The sequence below is a fragment of the Nilaparvata lugens genome, chromosome 11, assembly GCF_014356525.2.
Source record: "Nilaparvata lugens isolate BPH chromosome 11, ASM1435652v1, whole genome shotgun sequence".
Lineage (NCBI taxonomy): Eukaryota > Metazoa > Arthropoda > Insecta > Hemiptera > Delphacidae > Nilaparvata > Nilaparvata lugens.
This window is the reverse complement of record NC_052514.1, coordinates 32588219-32607670: the sequence shown is the minus strand read 5'-3', so window position 1 is coordinate 32607670 and position 19452 is coordinate 32588219. Positions and strand designations below refer to the sequence as shown.

At 34.2% G+C, this 19452-nt stretch overlaps 1 protein-coding gene across 3 annotated transcripts in view; it reads left to right on the top strand.

The window, feature by feature from the left end:
- LOC111064101 (nucleolar protein dao-5) overlaps window positions 1–19452 on the top strand; it is a 43897-nt gene that overhangs the window by 14225 nt on the left and 10220 nt on the right. For 2 of the 3 annotated variants that reach the window (XM_039438251.1, XM_039438250.1), the window contains 8 exons: window positions 132–266; window positions 2427–2549; window positions 3471–3583; window positions 5971–6163; window positions 7755–7893; window positions 9658–9835; window positions 11978–12735; window positions 16963–17392. In XM_039438251.1, the coding sequence (XP_039294185.1) occupies window positions 132–266; window positions 2427–2549; window positions 3471–3583; window positions 5971–6163; window positions 7755–7893; window positions 9658–9835; window positions 11978–12735; window positions 16963–17392 (2069 nt within the window). The remainder of the gene's footprint in view (window positions 1–131; window positions 267–2426; window positions 2550–3470; window positions 3584–5970; window positions 6164–7754; window positions 7894–9657; window positions 9836–11977; window positions 12736–16962; window positions 17393–19452) is intronic. The other variant, XM_039438252.1, reaches the window with a different exon arrangement.

Below are 19452 nucleotides of genomic sequence, written 5' to 3'. Positions count from 1 at the left end.
GTTTTATGAAGAGTCTTATGAGAGATGTTAAAAGATGATGTTGTAATTTTATTTTTAATATTGTTCAATGTAAACTTTAAATGAATAAAGTGTTTATTAAAAAACCACATTTACAACAATATGTTAAACAGCGGTTGCAGAGGAATCACGGTCGAGACGAACCGCGAGGCCATCCTTAGCCGCTCAAAGTGAAAGAAAACCATCGCCAACTGTCAAACGGAACTTTGATGTTACACTACCTCAGTACTTGAAGCCCTTCGAATATGGTTAGTAAAAACTGGTTTATTATGGTTATTTAACTTGTTTATGGTTAAAGTTTATCAACTGATACAAGATATCCGTTGTGAATTCGTCTATTAAGACCTCCAGGTGTCTTAAGCTGCGTTTACACCGGAGTTAATAACACGAGTTATTAACAATAAGTTATTAACTTGACTGAATCGTCAAAAATTTCTCTTGACAAAAGTTAATAACTCATGTTTCTAACAGAAAATTCCTTGTTATTAACAAGATCTTGTTATCAATATAATTGACTTTCATATGATTTCATTTAACTAAACTGAATAAGAATATTCATATGTGATATAACCGCCGGAATAAAAAGCAAAAAATTGTCTTCAAATTTGAATTGAAACATGTGTATGATCATTAAAATAATGATCTTTATCTGATCTAATGTAAATAAATTATAATGCGTTTACACCAGGGTCGTGGCTTACTCTATCTATAGTAGGCTGTGCCAGAGTTTAAAACAAAAGTTGTCAACATAAGTTGATAACATTTTCTTTCCGCTGCTAGTTTTGTTATCAACAAAAGTTAATTACTTTGTCACGTGTTTTGTCTGCAGCTGTAGTTATTAGGGAACAGCTGTAGTTGTAGGGTAGTGATGCTGGCCAAGGGGGTTGCGGGGAAGATAGTTAACATGTTATTAAAAAAAAGTTACCGACTCTCGATGGATAACATAAATCTTGTTAATAACAAGCAATTTTCTGTTAAAAACACGAGTTATCAACTTTTTTCAAGAGAATTTTTTGTCGATTCAGTCAAGTTGACAACTTTTTATTACCGTAACAACTCATGTTATCAACTCCGGTGTTAACGCAACTCAACATGATGTTATTATTAAATTTTGTAATTAACATCAGTTGATAACAAAAAGTTGAAAACTTGTGTTATTAACTCCGGTGTAAACGCAGATTTATTGTAACTTTAAGGGCCGGTTTCCGAGCTCGGGATGTAGCTAAGTTCTAGACTTTAAACAGCTGAATTCAGAAAATTGGCTTTCCAAAACTGGGCTTAGTCGCAGTGTTTATCACAGTATTTGCAGTTTTTAGTTTCCCATTTCTATAATATTGGAAACATTTTTCCTTGACGAAATCAAACATTCCTAAATAATTAAAAATATCTGAAAATTTACACTATTTTCTCTTTATTTTATTTTGTGTTCAATTTTCTACTTTTTCGAAATTTAATTCAAACGTGACTGACAATGATTACGACTACGCCCCGTTTTGGAAAGCCAATTTTCTGATTCCAGCTGTTTAAAGTCTAAAACTTAGCCAAATCCCGAGCTCGGAAACCGGCCCTAAATGTTTCAATTACGAATTCAATCTTGCATAATATACTGTCAAATCTAAGTATTTGACTCTACATACCTTGAACTAGTATTCTAGTATTAGAATTTCAAAAACATCAAGCTGGTTTTCAGCTTTAAATTGTGATCACATCTAAATTTTGATTCTGGATTGAGTTTATCATAGCCCCCTGCACACTGGGACAATAATAGAGTCAACTAGACCTGGAAATTAGTAGCGGCTAGTAAAATCATGACTATTGTCTCTGTGTGCAGTTTAGTGTAATCTAGTACTGTATCAACGCATTTGAAAAAGTGTTTATAGTCAGATCAGGTTTTGGTTGATGGTTGAATGTCATGGGAATACTCTTCCAATATGTGCTTAAGATTTATTCTAGAATTTGATAATTGTTGATTGGTTTTTATACTTCTCCATCCTTCATGTCAAAATAAATATCTCATTAATTAATCTAATTCCATATTCATCTTATTATTGTATCAAAATTAAAATTGTAGAAATTTTGTGTCTAAGTTTCATACTTATCTAATTCTAATTAAGCTTATTCATCTATCAATACAATTAAAAATCATAGATAAATAAATTCAATCATCAAAAAATATTCAAATCTATAATTTAGTGAGGTGTCCTGTAGGGGAAGTTTCATCTAGTCTGAATACATTATTTTCAGATTACATCTCAATTTAACCCTTAATGAGTCTCACGACAGTTAAATTTCAGCTGGGAATTATTTATTCACCGCACAATTAATTCAATATAAAAATCCTTTATCTCTATTTTTCTGTTTACTGTTGAAGTATGTTATTTATTTATTCAATTGTACAACTTTTGCAGGTTGGAAGAGAGAGTTAGCTTATCGTAATAACACTGAAACTGTTAGTAAGAGAATGGCTGATGTGTTCTACTATACTCCATTGGGAAAGAAAATCCGGTCCATTGGAGCGGTTAGTGACTATTGTGAGTATAAAATTAATATTATTTATTATTAATAAAATTACTTATAATTTATAGCTATGACAGGGAGGAAAGCAACAGACTCAGCTCAAAACTGCTCTTCTTCCACATTTTATAAACAGTAAAATTTGCAAAAGTTAGCTTTACATTCAAGAAGTTTTAGTTCAATTCTCTGTCCAAAAATGAAGAAACTAAAAACAATTAATTGATAATGTAAATTTATGTTTTGAGTTGAATATAATATAAACATCTTTTGAAAGAAAATAAGATTGATTCTGTGGTCTAGCCTGAAATGTATATTGAACAAGATTGATGATTGATTCTTTATTGATTCATACAATAAGTACATCATCAAAATGATAGGGAGAGAAATATAAGGTAACCTTGTGCTATTCTTCTCCCAAACTCAGATAAAGTTTACACACAGTCCGAAATAGGTTGTCTTCTCGTTTACTTAACGAAATTTTCAGTCCTTAATTATTTTTACAAAGTAGATTTTTAAATTTAGATGCTCCAAAACCAAACATAGAAGAAATATTTCACATTATTATCACTAAAATAGGAAATATTCACATATTAAAGAAGTAATTTTGCAGGATCAAAAAACAAACTTAATATTCTAATTAGATTAGTCAAATATATTTTGTGTCTTTGGTTTTATCATCCTCTCTTTAGAGGTTTACACATCATTCACTTTTACTTCTGATACAATCAATTATCATTTAATTAACTCACCAATATTACTTCATGTGTGTTTTGTCATATAAATGCATTTCAATGTAAAATGCAATTTGTGCACTGCTGGAATCAATTGTTCTTTCATATGTGGAGGTTTTTAATTTTTTCACAAAAAATGTCAAATTGTTTTACTTTTTCATTCTGAATGTGCTTTTAACCTTGTTATATTTTTGTATCGGTTTTCAGTATTGGGTACAGATCTGACGCTTGAAAACTTCACATTTGTGACAAAATCGATGAATCTGAACGATCCAAATAAAGAAACCATTAGAGATCCCAGGACTAATAAGGGAGAAAGGGTGAGTTACTAACATTCTATTGAATATTATAATTGAATTTCGAAAAGCTATTCAGCTATTTGAAGTATTTTCCCTTTTTTTAGTTTTAGATTGAAATTAGAAATTCATTTTTGTTAAAATAATTGAATTTGAAATATGTCAGTTGAAAAGAACTGGCTTGTACATTTACGGGATAGGAAATTCACGAATGACGCATCATCACGTCTGAACTACTGGACTGATTAACTTGAAATTTTGCATATAGATTCTTAATTTACCGAGAATGGTTCTAGGCTTATTTCAAACTCTTCAAGATTCCACTCTGTCAAGTTTTCAGTTTGTCGAGTTTTAAATTAGACCCTTGCGGAGCACGGGTTACCTGCTAGTCATTCATAAAGTCTATATTGATGTCGTAACACGGTTAGTTCTGTGGTAATGCAATCTGAACCTCTTCCTGTTCAGACATTGGGAACATTATGTTATTGCCAGTTTGCGGATGGGTATGACTACATTGAATCTCTTGTAAACCTGTGTTCCTCAGAAGAAGAACGTTCGACGGAAAATCACACTATATTATCGAATATCAAAGTAGTCAATTTTCATTTTATTTAACCTTCCGGTTGTCGCGCAGTTGTAAAAAGTGCTACAGTGTCAGTTTTTTTGCTGCACAAAACTATTGAATGGGGTGGTGTCAGTGAATGAGTCACCTATGCATTCCAAAACTTTTCCCTCATCACTCCACTGAGTTGCAGTATCAACCGAGAAATGGTTCAGTCTTTAGGTGCCATTTAGTCGCGACAGTGCATAAGATGGGGAAAGACCGTATACGGGGACTGTAAACGAACCAATAACACAGAATTGGTGGCTTTGCTTGATGTACCTTATTGGGCTATGAAATGGTAATCATCCAAATGTTCATAGGCGTAAAATAATCCAAGAAGATGGAAATAGTTATTTGTGCAACTAGTGCGCAAAGTGATAGTTTGCTACACCGAAAGAAACGTTTACGCTCGAGCCATAGGCGAGTGCGGAATGGTTTCTTGAGTGCAGCAGAGGAACTTTGCGCACGTATTTCACATTAAGTTTTTCCTACAGTTACCATTGAATATGAAAAGTGGGTAATTATGGGTAAAATTGCCTGAAATCCATCAAATGTTTTTCTGTGTAATTTTATTATTGATAAAAACCTTAATCCTAAAATCCTAAAGTCCTCGTTGTCGTTGGTTATAATATCTAATACTAATAATTAGCGCGTTGTGCTTCGTTGCACCTCTGCTCACTATAGCAGCCCAGTCACTGTTACCAACTTCATTTTGATTTTGCTGCACTGTTGCTACATATAACCTACTAAGTATTTTGCGTTGCCATGTTGCAAATCTGGAGTGCAGAAAAATTTTTCCCGCACTAGAGCGGAAAAATGATTCTTTGCGTTCTGTAATCAGTGCAGCAATGGCCACTTTTCAACGTAACTGTAGGAAAAAATAATTATATTATATTAATTAATATGTTTTGACAGTAAACAAAGTACATAATAACACTTGGAAAATTGGATGTTGTACAAAATACAACACGCGACTGCTAGAGTGATTGAGAAGGGCGCGACTACCGGAAGGTTAATAACTAGCAGGTAACCCGTGCTTTGAACTGAGGAATTAAGTGTGTAAAATGTTATCTCTTTATGTCCATGAAAAAATAGAATAAGTATTTATTATTTTGTTCAAAATCAAGTGGATAATCTTTATAAGAGTTGAAAATTAAAAAAAAAATGTATATATATATATATAATATATAGTTTGATGGGTCTCGAATCTGCAATCTATGATTCATAAACCGCGTCCGCTATCAAAAAGCCCTGTTCGTTTGGGATTTTATAGTTGCATGAACTTTAAATCATAAATTGAATGAATTTGTTTCAATGATTGAAATAGAATCAATTGATTAATAACAATGAAAATATGTCCATGACCATCATTGGTAAATTCAGAAGCTTCATGTGAAATAATGTCAAGTTAATCAGTTCAGTAGTTCAGACGTGATGAAGCGTCATACGTGATTTTCCTATCCGGTTCATTTTCGTCCAATCCTAAGACGATTCTTTCTTTTATTATATTATAGATTTTTTCGGAGAGTGATGCCTACAAAGCTCCAGGCTTGTGCGTGGCTAATGGAGACGGATGATGATGTGAGATGAGTCATGTTCGATATGAGAGATGCATTATTTGAGTTGGAAGATTTCTGTTTCAGTATTTGCAAACCTATTTCATTCTATTTATTCTGTAAAATTTACAGAATTCATTCTGTTTCAGTATTTGTGAACCTATTTTATTCAATTCATTATGTGAAATTTTAATTTTATTTCTCTCCATTCTGCTATCAATATAGAAATTATTGATTGATTGTTTTTGCAGCCGCCACCGGTAATTCCCCCACCGACTCCTGTAACAACGAGGAAATCTTCGTTGCTGAGCAAAGCGAATGCGGCTGAGTCAGCAGAAAATGCCGAAGAATCACCGAAGACAAGCTCTCTATCGACACCGAAAATATCGCTGAAAAGCTTTAGACCGTCTCCGAAAATCAAGGGCGGCAAAACGCCTGTTCCAGGTGAGAACAGCACTTTCTTTAACTGCCAGCATTGGTTGATTGGGTAGCATTTATTTTATTTATAAGTAATGCTGACGTATGAATTCAGTCAAATTATAGTATTCTATTACTAAGTCTTGTGAAATTTGTGTTTGAGAAATGATTGTTTTGATTGGAGAGAGTTAGATTCCAATATTGGAATCAAGCAACCAATCGCAACCAGTATTTTGCTTAATACAATAATTCAATTTCTACTTTCAATAATAATTTAACTTCCAACTGGTTAGTGAAAATACCAATGTATCTTGAATGAATCCAAGAACTCTTGTATTCCGATATGATTATTGATATTCAACTCCTTGATTGCTTAAAGCTTTTATTTCTTGTTTAAACCATTTCGACTGGGCCTTGTTTAGTACTGTGTTTGTATAGTGATGAATATTTGAATTCTACGACAGTATTTGATCAACATTTGTGTTGCTATCCTTGTCTATCATTCTTCAAAGCAGATAACGCTATCCCAATCTTTCAAAAAATACTACTATAGTGAGATCCATGCTATAATGGCAGTATTTGATCAACATTTGTGTTGCTACCCTTGTCTAACATTTGACAAACCAGATAGCGTTATCCTTTTTTAACTCTGCAACGTTACTAGATCGTTTTACAACAATGTATAAATACAATCAATTAACATATATTAAATTAAATATATATACAATTAAATATATTTTCCTGACGAATAACTGATTATTTTAAAAACAAGAATGACAAAATAATATTTCATCAGATATACTGGTGTCATCTATATTTCATAGACAGTGACAGGGAGGCAGAGATTCGACAACACTGTTATCCTGTCATTCTCCACCGCCATTATAACGTGGACCTCACTATACCCATTAGAATACCTTCATGAAACGCCATAAGATTACTACTGTTGGTATTCCTTTCTATTCCATTGCATTCGGAAATACAATTTTTTGAATCAAAATACAAAATACTGTTGGTATTCACAAAACAATGACTTTTTGTAATGAAATTTATTTATGAAATTAATAAATGAAATTTATTAGGATACTGCTACTAACACCTGATCTACAGTGAGGTTCACGTTATAATGACAGTGTTTGATTAGCAATGGTATTGCTATCATTGTCTATCATTCAACAAAGCAGATAGCGCTATCTCTTTCCCGCTTTGCTCTGTTGCCAGATTTTCTTTTAACAATGTAGAATTAATAATTAATTTACAAAATATTTCATCTTAATCACTATGAAATTATTGAAAAATATAATTTCTTGCTTGATAAAATATTGATTATTTTAAACGAGAATGAACAGTTAATATAACTTTAATAAACCTGTATCAGCTACCGTCTATAGAAGGCATTGACAAGACAGAGGATAGGCAAAGTTGTTCTGCTATCTTTCTCCACTGCCATTATAACGTGGACCTCACTATAGTACATGAGTTTTCCATGTTGCGCAGGTTAATTTCCAAAAAAATTCTGTACATCTGTAGTAAATTTTATATAGTATTTTTAAACATTCTGTATATTTTATTAATTAATAGTATTCTAAAACAACATATTTATGAATTAAATTTGCAGAGAAGAAAGCTAAGAAAGGTAGCAGTGACGACAGTGATAACGATAAGGATGAATTGGAAATGGGAATGCTGCCCCCCTTGTGGCACGAATCCATTCGTCCAGATTGGTCAGCCAATGGCAGTACTACGTTGAACACAAAGTGAGTCTTTTGCTGATCTTTTCTATTTATCAAATAGAAATATTATAATATTATAATATTATATATACTCGTGTAGCCTCCTTAACACAAATTATATTTGATAAAGTTACTGTCAATTATCTTGAGTTTGAATTCGTTGTGCATGAGGAGAAGTAACATCGAATCAAATCATCATCTCTATTTGGTTTTGCTATCATTGAAGTTCACAGAGCTTATATTTATTTATACAATATGATAATTTTTTATAAAAGTGAGAGTCTTCACTCAATTGCTTGAATTTTCACTTGTATGAAATTTCTCTTGTGCAGGGAAAATACTAATTTTTTTAGAACCAAAGTGTAATCAGACATGATGAATACAAATGTCAGGCTTCTTCATAATTATGATGATTATGATTCAGAAAGTTTTAATAATTCTAAAAAATCCATTATCACTTATAAAAATGTGATTCAAATAGACATTTGATCTGAATAGAATGGAAACTGTGCTTTAAATTCATAATTACCTTTTTTATGACTTACCGAACTGTAATTTTCTTGAAAGTTTGACGATTTCATTGAATTAGTAACTTGGTAACTCAATTTTTGTCATATAGTACTAGTATTGGAAATAGTATTGAGTATGGTTTCAACTGTTGAAATCTCTCACATTCACTGGATGAATTCGCTTTTATGAATGAAATTTTCGGTCATCTTCTAATAGTTCTACTAGATATATTTTGGCGACTCAAACATCTGTGATATTGATAATAGCAAACTCAACTAACTCTTTGTCTCGAGTATCGTCTTGCAAATTCATCAATGTTACCGTAATTATATTGTGATTCTAATTGACTTGTAGATTAATTAGTAATATGTTGACATTATTTTCAAATACTAAATCGAAAAAACAATACACCGGATTAAATTCTAAAACAACTACTAAGGAATTGATACATGGATATTAATTTGGCTTAACTTATGACTAACGCGAGTAGAATGTTAGTAACGTTAGTACAGTTACTCCTGCAGCTATTTCTTCTGTTGCTCTGTGTTCTGCAGACTATTGCATATCACTAATTTCAATTTTTGTTAATTCATTGATATTGTCATTATTTTCAAATGAGCTACCACATAAGAATACTATGCAAAACACATTTGCATGCAATACCATAATTGACCAAATATATTCTTTTTTTTTTGAAAATCCTATTAAAATACGAAATCAATATTTAATTATTGAGAAAAAATATTTTGAAGAATTATTCATGATTCAACCAACCATACCATTTATTCATGACTCAACAATATGATTAATATGGAATAGCCTAACATTTATTGCAACACTGTAGGTATTTCAAATAATATTATGTCAACCTTCTTTTATATACAATATAAAAATTCAAAAAAACTCCAAATGTTGGAGTCTCAACAGAATTGAACCATTCACATTTGGACAAACATCGTTCAACACATTTGAAATTTATTATTTAAAAAATTTATTCATTACAAATTTGAAATAGACTAGCAGACCTATTGACTAAGGTATTGCAATATCAATATCATCCATCGACATATTAGTATTTCTGTATCTTATTAATTTTGTTCTATGTTGTTGTACTATTATTTTGATTTGTTACTAATTCTCGAAGCATTGATAAGGAAGGGTTGATGGCAAATGGTAACTGTTGCTTTCCTACTACCCTTCTCTCTCTTTTGTCCCTGGTCCCTCCTTTCTCTCTGTGTGTTCTCTTCTGCTTCGCCTTCCTGATCGATCTTCTGGTAGGAGCGGTGGCGGGGGTGGAGGAGGAGGAGAAGAAGGAGTAGACAAAGTGGAAGTGTGCAGCATTCGATGTCCGCGCATGCGCGGTCAAGTGCCCACTCTCGCCTGTGTCACCTGTCTCTGTCTGTACCATCCTGAGTGCGTCAATGTGAGAAGGACCATCAACAACTATGTGTGCAAGGTCAGCTATTTCCGGTCAAAAACACTCCATTTCTTGATAAAACATCTGTTAACTAAAATAGCAACTATTCTCCAATATCGATATTGTAATCGATACTCCAATATCAATATTACAAACGATAATCAAATATCGATATTACAATCGATAATCAAATATCAATATTACAATTGATACTCCGATATCAATATTACAATCTATACTCCAATACCGATATTACAATCGATACTCCAATATAGATATTGCAATCGATGCTCCATTATTGATAATACAATCAATACTCCAATATCGATATTACAATCGATACTCTAATATCGGTATTACAATCGATACTTTAATATCGATATTATAATCGATACTCTAATATCGATATTACAATCGATACTCAAATAATGATATTACGATCAACACTAATAATATTAACATTACAATCGATACTCTGATATCGATATTACAATCAACACTAATATTAACATTACAATCGATACTCCGATATCGATATTACAATCGATTCTCCGATATCGATATTACAATCGATACTCCAATACTGATATTACTATCGATACTCCAATATCGAAAACCTAATTATCGAGCAATTTATCTTTCAAGTATTACATTATTTTGAAATTTCAATTCTATCAGACAAACTGTAAAATTACAAAGTTTTATTTGTCGATTTATGGAGAAATCAGGTTACCCTTCAATAGTAATACAAGATTGATGTAAAATGATGTCTCATTCACAAATATAGTAATTATAATTCTCACTTTTCTTTTTAGTTCTACTGAAATGATTGAAACATAAAAGTTATCAAGTACCTTTTCAATTTTATTAAATCACAACTAACTTCAATTCTTCAAGAGCCATTTTCAAGTGTAAATCACATTAGTTGAAAATGGCTCTTGAAGAGTTGCATACCTGTTTGATTAGTGTAAGTCACACTATATGAAAATGGCTCTTGAAGAGTTCTAATTTGATAAAATGAACAAAGGGTAGCCTACTTGATAACTTTTATTGTGTTACAGTAGTACAAGATTGTTATACAATGAAAAATTCAACTTGATCAATCTTTCTAGTTAATCAATATAATTAAAAAAAAAAAGTTTTCTGAATCATAAGTGGTCAATATTGTCAAGTGGTCAATAAGTCCAGAAGTTCGAAGCCCATATTTTCATCAGACTGGTCTTGTTTTTGATTTTGTTATTGTTTGATTAACAATTAACAAACGTTTGTTTGTTATTGTCTTGATTTCATTTTGTTATTGAAGTCTTGCAATACGGAAATAAGTTTGCAGTAAGATACACGTGTTTTTTTTCAGACGAGTCGGCACAGTACGACAAGGCAGGGAGCTCTCCGATAGGCTGATTTGGGTATCATTTCAAGAATCAGCCAATCGGAGAGCTTCCTGTCCTGTCGTGCCGTGCCGATTCGTCTGAAAAGCGTTTCGTGTGTCTCGGACCTAAGATGTGTGCACATAAGAAAAGCTCCATTCAATTATGTACAAGCCATTATATTGTGGACATTTATACTGTTTCTGTTCATTTTATACTGTTTTTCTTATTATTTTAGTTATTGATACGATGTTTTTTTCTAAAATATGTTGCATGTTTTAGCTTTCCTTATTTACTGACTAATCAATGTGTTCAAGAAATGTTGCATACCAATTGTTTTGTGTTGAGCATTGTTCATTGTCCATTTCGCCGTATCTTCTTCATAACATTGAAATTATGTGGGAATCTCAAATTGTAGTTCAGTTCTATGAATTACTTTCGTATAGATCTTTAGAAAATTTCTAGACTCGTAAAATTAAGTACAAAATATTACAATGCTATTTTGTGGAAAAACTGTTCCAAATTGAATCTATAAATAGCAGAAAGTAAAATTTAAGAAAGTTAATCCAGCGTAGCGTAGATTTAACATTGAGAAATAGGACGGCTACGTCATCGAAAGACGTATTTCTAGCTACGCTACGCTTGGTGTGAAGAGACCTTAAGAGTGTCAGAGAAAATAATTGTAATAATTAAGGATACTGTAAATAGAATAAATATTTCGTAGATATTCTGAATGCATTGAAGAATAACTTATGAAATGTACATCTTTTGTAATATAAGTTTGTAATTGATTTTTGTATTTGTTTCGTTCCAGAATTGCCAAGACACCAACAAACCAACGAAAATGCCCGGCCCCCCTCCCATCCACAGCTCCCCCCCACCCTTGGTACCAATCAACTCCTCCCAACCCGACCTCAGCCAATCAGAGGCCTCCTCGGCCCCAGCCACGCCCCAACTTCAACGGCTATTGGACGGCAAATCCGTCGCCAAACCACAACCGAAAATAGTGGGCGGAGTCACAACATGGCTGCCGCCCTCCTCTATGATACAGCTGACCACTAAAAGTACTACGACAAAGAGTATTTCGAATAGTTCGCAAGTGGCCACCGTGGAGAGTTCGACACCTAGCAACGCGCAGACTCTGTGGCAGATGAACGGGAAGCGGTTCCTGTATGTGCCCAAGCACAACGTGTTGTCGGTGTCACAGGCTGACACACAGAAGCAACAGGTGGCACAGACACAGAGTGGGAACCTGGTGTCGACGGGGTGTGTCTCTGTGCCGTCACTCATTCAGAACTCGATGCAGTCCTCGTTTCTGGCGTCACCCGCCGTGAGCCACGCACTGATTGTGTCCGACACAGCCAACCCCTCCCCCACCTCGGGAGTGCTCCTTGTCCCTTGCATCACTGCCTCCTCCTCCTCCACCTCCTCCTCCTCCGCCCCGAACGAGAGGATTCTGCTGGTGAATGGAGGCGGGGGTCTGCCTGCCGGCAACTTCCTCATCAGCAACTTGAACGCCCAACAACCGCCACAACAGCAACCGCAAACGCAACCGCAAGCGCCCGCTAATCAGTGAGTTCAAGTTCTGTTGAGAAACTAGTTTTAGCGGCTTTAGCAGTCTGCACACATGGTCAATAGTACAGAGTGATTTTTAAGTCCTGTTACCCTATTAAAAAATGTGGTAATTCATTTCCAACGAAGGAAAATTTTTTTTGTCGCATGAAGTTGGTAGCCCTTTCCAATTGGTATACACACGACAGTTATTTATTTATTATTCATTTAAATAAATAACTTTTATTTGTTTCAAGCACCTATGCTCATACAAACGAATTGAGTTGAATACATTCATTACATTTCATGATTTTTCACATTACTTGAATGCAATCATTACATTCCATGATATCACATTACTTGAATACAATCATTACATACCATGGTATCACATTACTTGAATACAATCATTACATTCCATGGTATCACATTACTGTTTTGTCTTGAATTATGCTTTAATTATTTATCACAAGTAAGAGCACTTTAGTAAGTATATGTTTCTAATATACACTAGAATATGACATTCAAAAAAAATTTTTTTTTCAAATAAAATATCCATCTGTACAATTTCATTTGATAACAATTCACACGACAGTTATTATTTATTTATTCTTATGGCTTTTATTGGCAGAGAGATCCTTTTGGATGTTCTGCCTCGCCGTATTACCCAATGTCATTTCCTATCAACACACAAGTTTATATATAGGTTATGTATTGGGTTCTTCTTCTTTTCTCACTGAAAATTTGCACTTTGACTTCCTGAGTTTTTATTTTTAAAGTTTGAAATCAAGATAACTCATTTCTAAACACAAATTCACATTCCATAAACAAATATAAAATTTGTTTAAAACACATTAATTTCTCTTAACACACGACAGTGCGGGTTGATTATCCTTGAGCAATGTAACATTCTGTGTGTATTTCTGTCATCTTAGGATGGCCACTAACGGTAGAACATGTACACATGTTAACCATGCATGTTTATCATCAGTGAAAGGCTTCTAACATGAAATAAACAACCAATAACAATAAATAAACCACTGGAAAATTATAATTTATTATGATAGATAAATAATTTATTATGATAGAGAAATAATTTAATTTCAAATAGAGCAGTAAAGAAAAAATAAACAACAAAAATCGGAGCTACAAAAACCTAATCTCCTAAAGTTTGCTGGAAGTTTTTCGCTGTGATGTCATAATAATTTATGACGATTGTGTATCAGTGTATCATGCATGTTCTACCGTTAGTGGCCAGTCTTAGAATAGAATGTCTTGACTTGAATGTAACATGACTATTATGGTGAAAAGTAACTTAAGCGTGTATAACTTCAATGGGTGTACATTTTGAGCATATTCTTCAATAATATTCAGTAGCTATAAGAAATGAGTAATAAAATATTATAGTACTTGCATATTTATAACAAATATACCTTTTTGTAACAACTGAATTCCCGTTTTATGTATTACATTAAAAACTGGGTAACAGGGCTAAAAAAAATCACTCTAGCTTTCTCTAGCTGTCGCGGGAACACGGAATTGGAAATGTCATGGAAACTCGAGTACCGGACATTTCTAATTCAGCTTTACACTTCTAGCAACTAAATTCTGTGAGATATTACTTTTAACATGAAGAGGAGAAACCCATTTCTCCTTCCACAGTTTAGACCTTCCTAGTCCTTCCTAGCATAGCATAGAGTGACGGTCATCCTGCGCACATTTGGATGCGCCATGTCATTTCGTTTTACGTTCTTGTGATGAACACATCTCCGTAATCACACAAACCAATACCTGCTGACCAGTAAACAATTTTGGAACAATGCCAGGCAATAGCTGGAGGGGAGTGTTGGCGCGACGCGTAGGTAGTGGGAGTGATTAGTGGAGGATAGAGCATCGGACCTCTCCGTCTTCGAGAAAGAGCCGTGTTAAAAGTAATATCTCACAGACTTTAGTAGCCGTGTGCTAACTTATTTCACTTTGTGCAGGCTGTTTTAGGGTTTGTGTTGAGATCACTGAAGCTTAAGTCACGGTGTAAGGTTAAGTGTAGGCCGATGCATTATTGTGTTCATCTATGTTTGATTATTTAATAATTCACAAAAAATAGCTTTCGAGATAAAAGATAGATTTGTAGACAAAGTAAGAATAGTATTAATTTTGTCACAAAATTGTAAAAACTGAATCACTCTCCTTGAATAGTTTAATCAAATTATGTAACTCAATATTTTTTGAAGGAATCTTTTACAACCTGTGATGAAGATTTGAATTTGACGTTTTTTTTTGTTTAGTATTCAACAAATTTGGTACCTACTTTTGCTGTATATTACCATTACCAGATGATGTTTTTAATTTTTTATATCAGTAAAGCCTTATTCATCCTTTTGAAGCCTTTATTTATCCTTTTGAATGGAAATTGTATTTTAGTGCTAATTGTTATTTCTAACATTTTCAATAATAAACTATTTGAATTTGACTATGATATATGTAGATTTTAAGAAGAAGAAAATTGTTTCTATACAGTGATGGAATTGAATTGTACAAATTGTTTCCTACTCAAATGCTGTTATCCCTTTCTGAGCATAGTTTGGGCTTCGAGTGTTCTTTTTAGGAAAAAATGAATTATGGATTTTATTACAACAATAAATTGTAAAGTGGGGTCTGCAATGCCTGCACTCCGAAATTAGTTTATGAAATTATTGTTCCATTTGTATAATATCATCACAATTTATTATCTATGAATCTCAAATACTACCTATGAATTTACTGATTACTCGTAGAATAATTTTTACACGTCTTCAAAGTTGCTATTAATCTCTGTGTTCTTATTTTGCAGATACTTTATAAATGATGGAGACAATAATTTTCCTTGCACTCTCAACCCATTTTCTATTCAAACAGTTGCCATTTTCCCTTGCTTATCAGTTTCAACACTTTTTCTCTTCCATGTGTTCTACTTTTTTTGTTGCTTTAGGAAGCTGATACGGTTTGTTATTCTACATTAATTTCCTATTTCTCTCTAGCCAAAATTATCAAGCTATTTATTTTATCGAATTTATCATAATAATATTATATATTTCATTATTGATGATATTTCAATGAATTTATTGTATATCTCTAATAAATCTCTTCTAATAGGTCTGTCGTATAATATCATGTTGGTTTGTTGAGCACCATCTTTTTGTTTGTTTTTTTCGTGGATTTTTGTCGTTTTTTCATTTTTGTTTCTAAATTTAACTCTTGAAAAATAAATTACTGTATACCTGTATATACTGTATACTAATTTCTTTCATGCGAATCATACACTGTATTTGTACTTTGTTCGAAATAGTAAAAAACTATTTCTTTGTATGGCTCCTTGAATGATTTCTATTAAATAGCAGTTATAGAGAAATCCGTTCATTAAATTTATCATAGATCAGCCTTTAAATTCATGCCTCCTTGAAGTTCAAGCTGCCATTGCAATAATAATAAAGTTTGGAGGGAAATAATGACAATAATTTAGTTAGAAAAGAAAGGTCCTAAATGTTTCTGTCTTTGTCCCTGTTATGCCTTGTTTTCGCAATTCCGGTAAAGGACACGTTACTGAAAGCCGAAAGTATGTAACTTGCACCGTTTATGAACGTATATAAACCATATGGACACCTCCTTGAATCTAACAAGTTACTATTCAACTACTTGAATCAAGTTAGATTCAATATACTTGAATCTCTAGATTCAATATACTTGTTGAATCTAACTTATCCACACAGTTCCGGTAACCTGCCCAGAGTAACTTAACGTCTAGAGTCATAAAAAACAGACAAAAAAGAAAAACAGACAATGGAATACTTAGACTCGGTTCCACAAAAGCCTGTTGAATTTTTATCGTGATTGAAAATGTCAAGAGAATCGATCAGAGAAGCTCTATTCAAAAAAGTCTTCTGATTGGTTCTCGTGGCATTTAATCATTATTAAAATTTAACAGGCTTTTGTGCAACATTGGGGAGTTTTCTGTACTTCGCAGTAAGATGTATTCAGGAATTTTTTCTGATCAACAAACAAAAAAGTGGCTCAACAGGCTTTTGTCCAACCTTAGGGAGTTTTCTGTATTTGCAGAAAGATTTTTTCAGAAGTTGGTTATGATCAACATACCATAAAGTGTTCCAATTTTCTATTTCCCTTGTTTTCCTCTTGCCTCAGAACAAAAAGCCGCCAAAATTTCTCTCTTTCCAACGCTTTTTAACGGTTTCCCTCGTTTTCCGCCTGTTACAGACCGGAGAAGATCGGCGGCAAACGTCCGTTGGAAGCGGACAAACCGGAGACGGAAGCGGCCACCGCAGGCGATTCGTCGCAGCCGGTTGCGAAACGCATCAAAACGGAACCCGACGAAGAGCCAGCTGATGCTGCTGAACCGGTTGCTAGTCCGACCGTTCCGACTGCCAGTCCGACCGTACCAGCTGATCCGACTCCGGACAAGATGGCGCCAGAGTCGAGCCGGTCCGTGCCGGATACCTTGCCTATAAGCCGGCCCGTGCCGATTGCATCGTCGTCTGTGTCGGTGAACAAGGACTTTTTCATGAACAATGTGTCGGCCATCTACCACGCTCTGCTCAACTCGTTCCAGTACCTCAAAGTGCAGGAGCTGCTGAGGGCCGCCCGTGTCTGCCACATGTGGCGTGATGTCGCCATGAATAGGTCACTGGTCAGTACAATTCAAATTGAATTTTTTCAGATGGAAGAATCTAAAAAAATAATCTTGATGGTATATTATAATCTGACGAGGTGAATACAATGTGTATTAGGGTGTGATAACATTGGATGCCTGTAACTACAAGTGCACGCTTGGTCATGCAGAATCATGAAATAATCTAAAAAGGCTGATGATATTGATGGTTCAACACGATTTGACGAGGTGAATACATTGTTCATTAGGGTGTGATAACATTGGATGCCTGTATGTGCAAGTGCACGCTTGGTTATGCATGACCAAGCGTGCAGATGAGAAACAAAATCTGGAGAGAGCAATAGAAACACTCACACTGAAAGCGTGCACTTGCTAGTTGTGTTCAGTGTGAGCAAGAGCAGCTACATGCAAGTCTAAACGTGTTTCAATGGCATTTTCAATATTTTGTCTTTCGGCTCATGCATATGATTCAACGTGAACTTGCAACGTATACGCATCAAAAATGATTTTACCCTTTGTCCTATTCTTTTAGGTACTTTGCGTGTAAACAAAAAATGAAAAAATCCAGCTGTCAAACCGCTCTCATCCCTTCAGCACATTTCAGGGACTTTTGATATGTTTACCACCTTACTAGTCCAAACGAAGCCTCCTCACTAGTCCAAAGAAAAATGTGTCCCAAACATTCCCTCCAAATTTCTCTGTCAACTGATCCATTTTTGCAAAACTAAAGATTTCAACCTAGAAACTGCTGTCGCAGTAAACTGAGTAAATTGGTGGAAAAATATAATTTTGAAGGCAATTCAAAGCTCTATAAGCTCATTATCAGCTTTGACTTTCAATCGTTGAAAAGTTACAAGACCAAAAAGGCAAAGAAATTGAAGGCAAAGTTCTTCTTAGAATAAATAATAGAAACTCATAGATAATATAAATTCAAACATTAATTGATAGCATTACCAGCAACGTGGAAAAATAATAAATAAATAAAACTGTGTTCGCTTATCGTTGCGACATGATTATATATTACATATTAGGAATTCTCAACATTGTATGACTTCTATGTCTATTCACATTTATCTCTACGCTACGCTGATATACGTCTTCTGAAGACGTTCCTGTCATATCTCCTAATATCGAAAGCTATGATACGCTGATGTAAACGGCACAGATTTTTGTATCTTGGATTTAACATTGTAGAATAGAACGTAAGGTCTCTTCACATTTAGCTACGCTACGCTGAAATACTTCTTCAGAAGATGTAGGTGTCCTATCGCCAATATTGAGAGCTAGGCCATGCTGATGAGAACGGGACGGATTCGTAGTTTGGATTTAACATTGGGAGAAAGAACGTACTTCGGCGTAGCGTAGCTAAAGGGCAGGTCACACCGAGCTCGCGTCCGCGGCGGTAGCGAAGTCAAAAAACTCGCCTTCCATGTTATTAAGTTGTGCAGGTCACACCGAGCTCGCTACCGCGGAGGTAGTACCTCGGCGGTAGTTTCACTTCGCGAGCCAGGCGAACTTTTGAAACGTCTCCTAGTGGGAGTACCGCTAGCGGTAGTGAGCTCGGTCTGACGTGGCCAATCTTATAACATGGAAAGCGAACTCCAGAACTTCGCCATCGGTAGCGCTCTGGTTGCCGGCCTTTTCCCACTTCTAGAGAACCAGCCTCATCAAAACAAGAACAAAACCAAACTACCGCTGGCGGACGTTTTTTGGTGTGAACTGCTTCCAGAAAAACTACCTCCGCGGGAGCGAGCTCGCTACCGCTAGCAGACGTTGGTGTGACGACCACTTAAGTGGTTGCTAATTTTTCTTTCTTCCTACTATTTTTATTGTTCACTTCACGGGATTCATAAATCAATAGATATTCATTCCTGCTTGCAGACGCACAGTGTTGTACTCTCAGCAAGTAGTATTTATTAATCCTAAATCACAAATTAGTCCTGATATAAAATTCGTATTTTTTGCCTAAAATTATCGTTTAATAATAAGTACTTATAACAAATTTACTTCAACAAATTAAATCAAACATTTAATAATTTAATTTAAATAATACATGAGTTTACCTCAGTTTATTATTA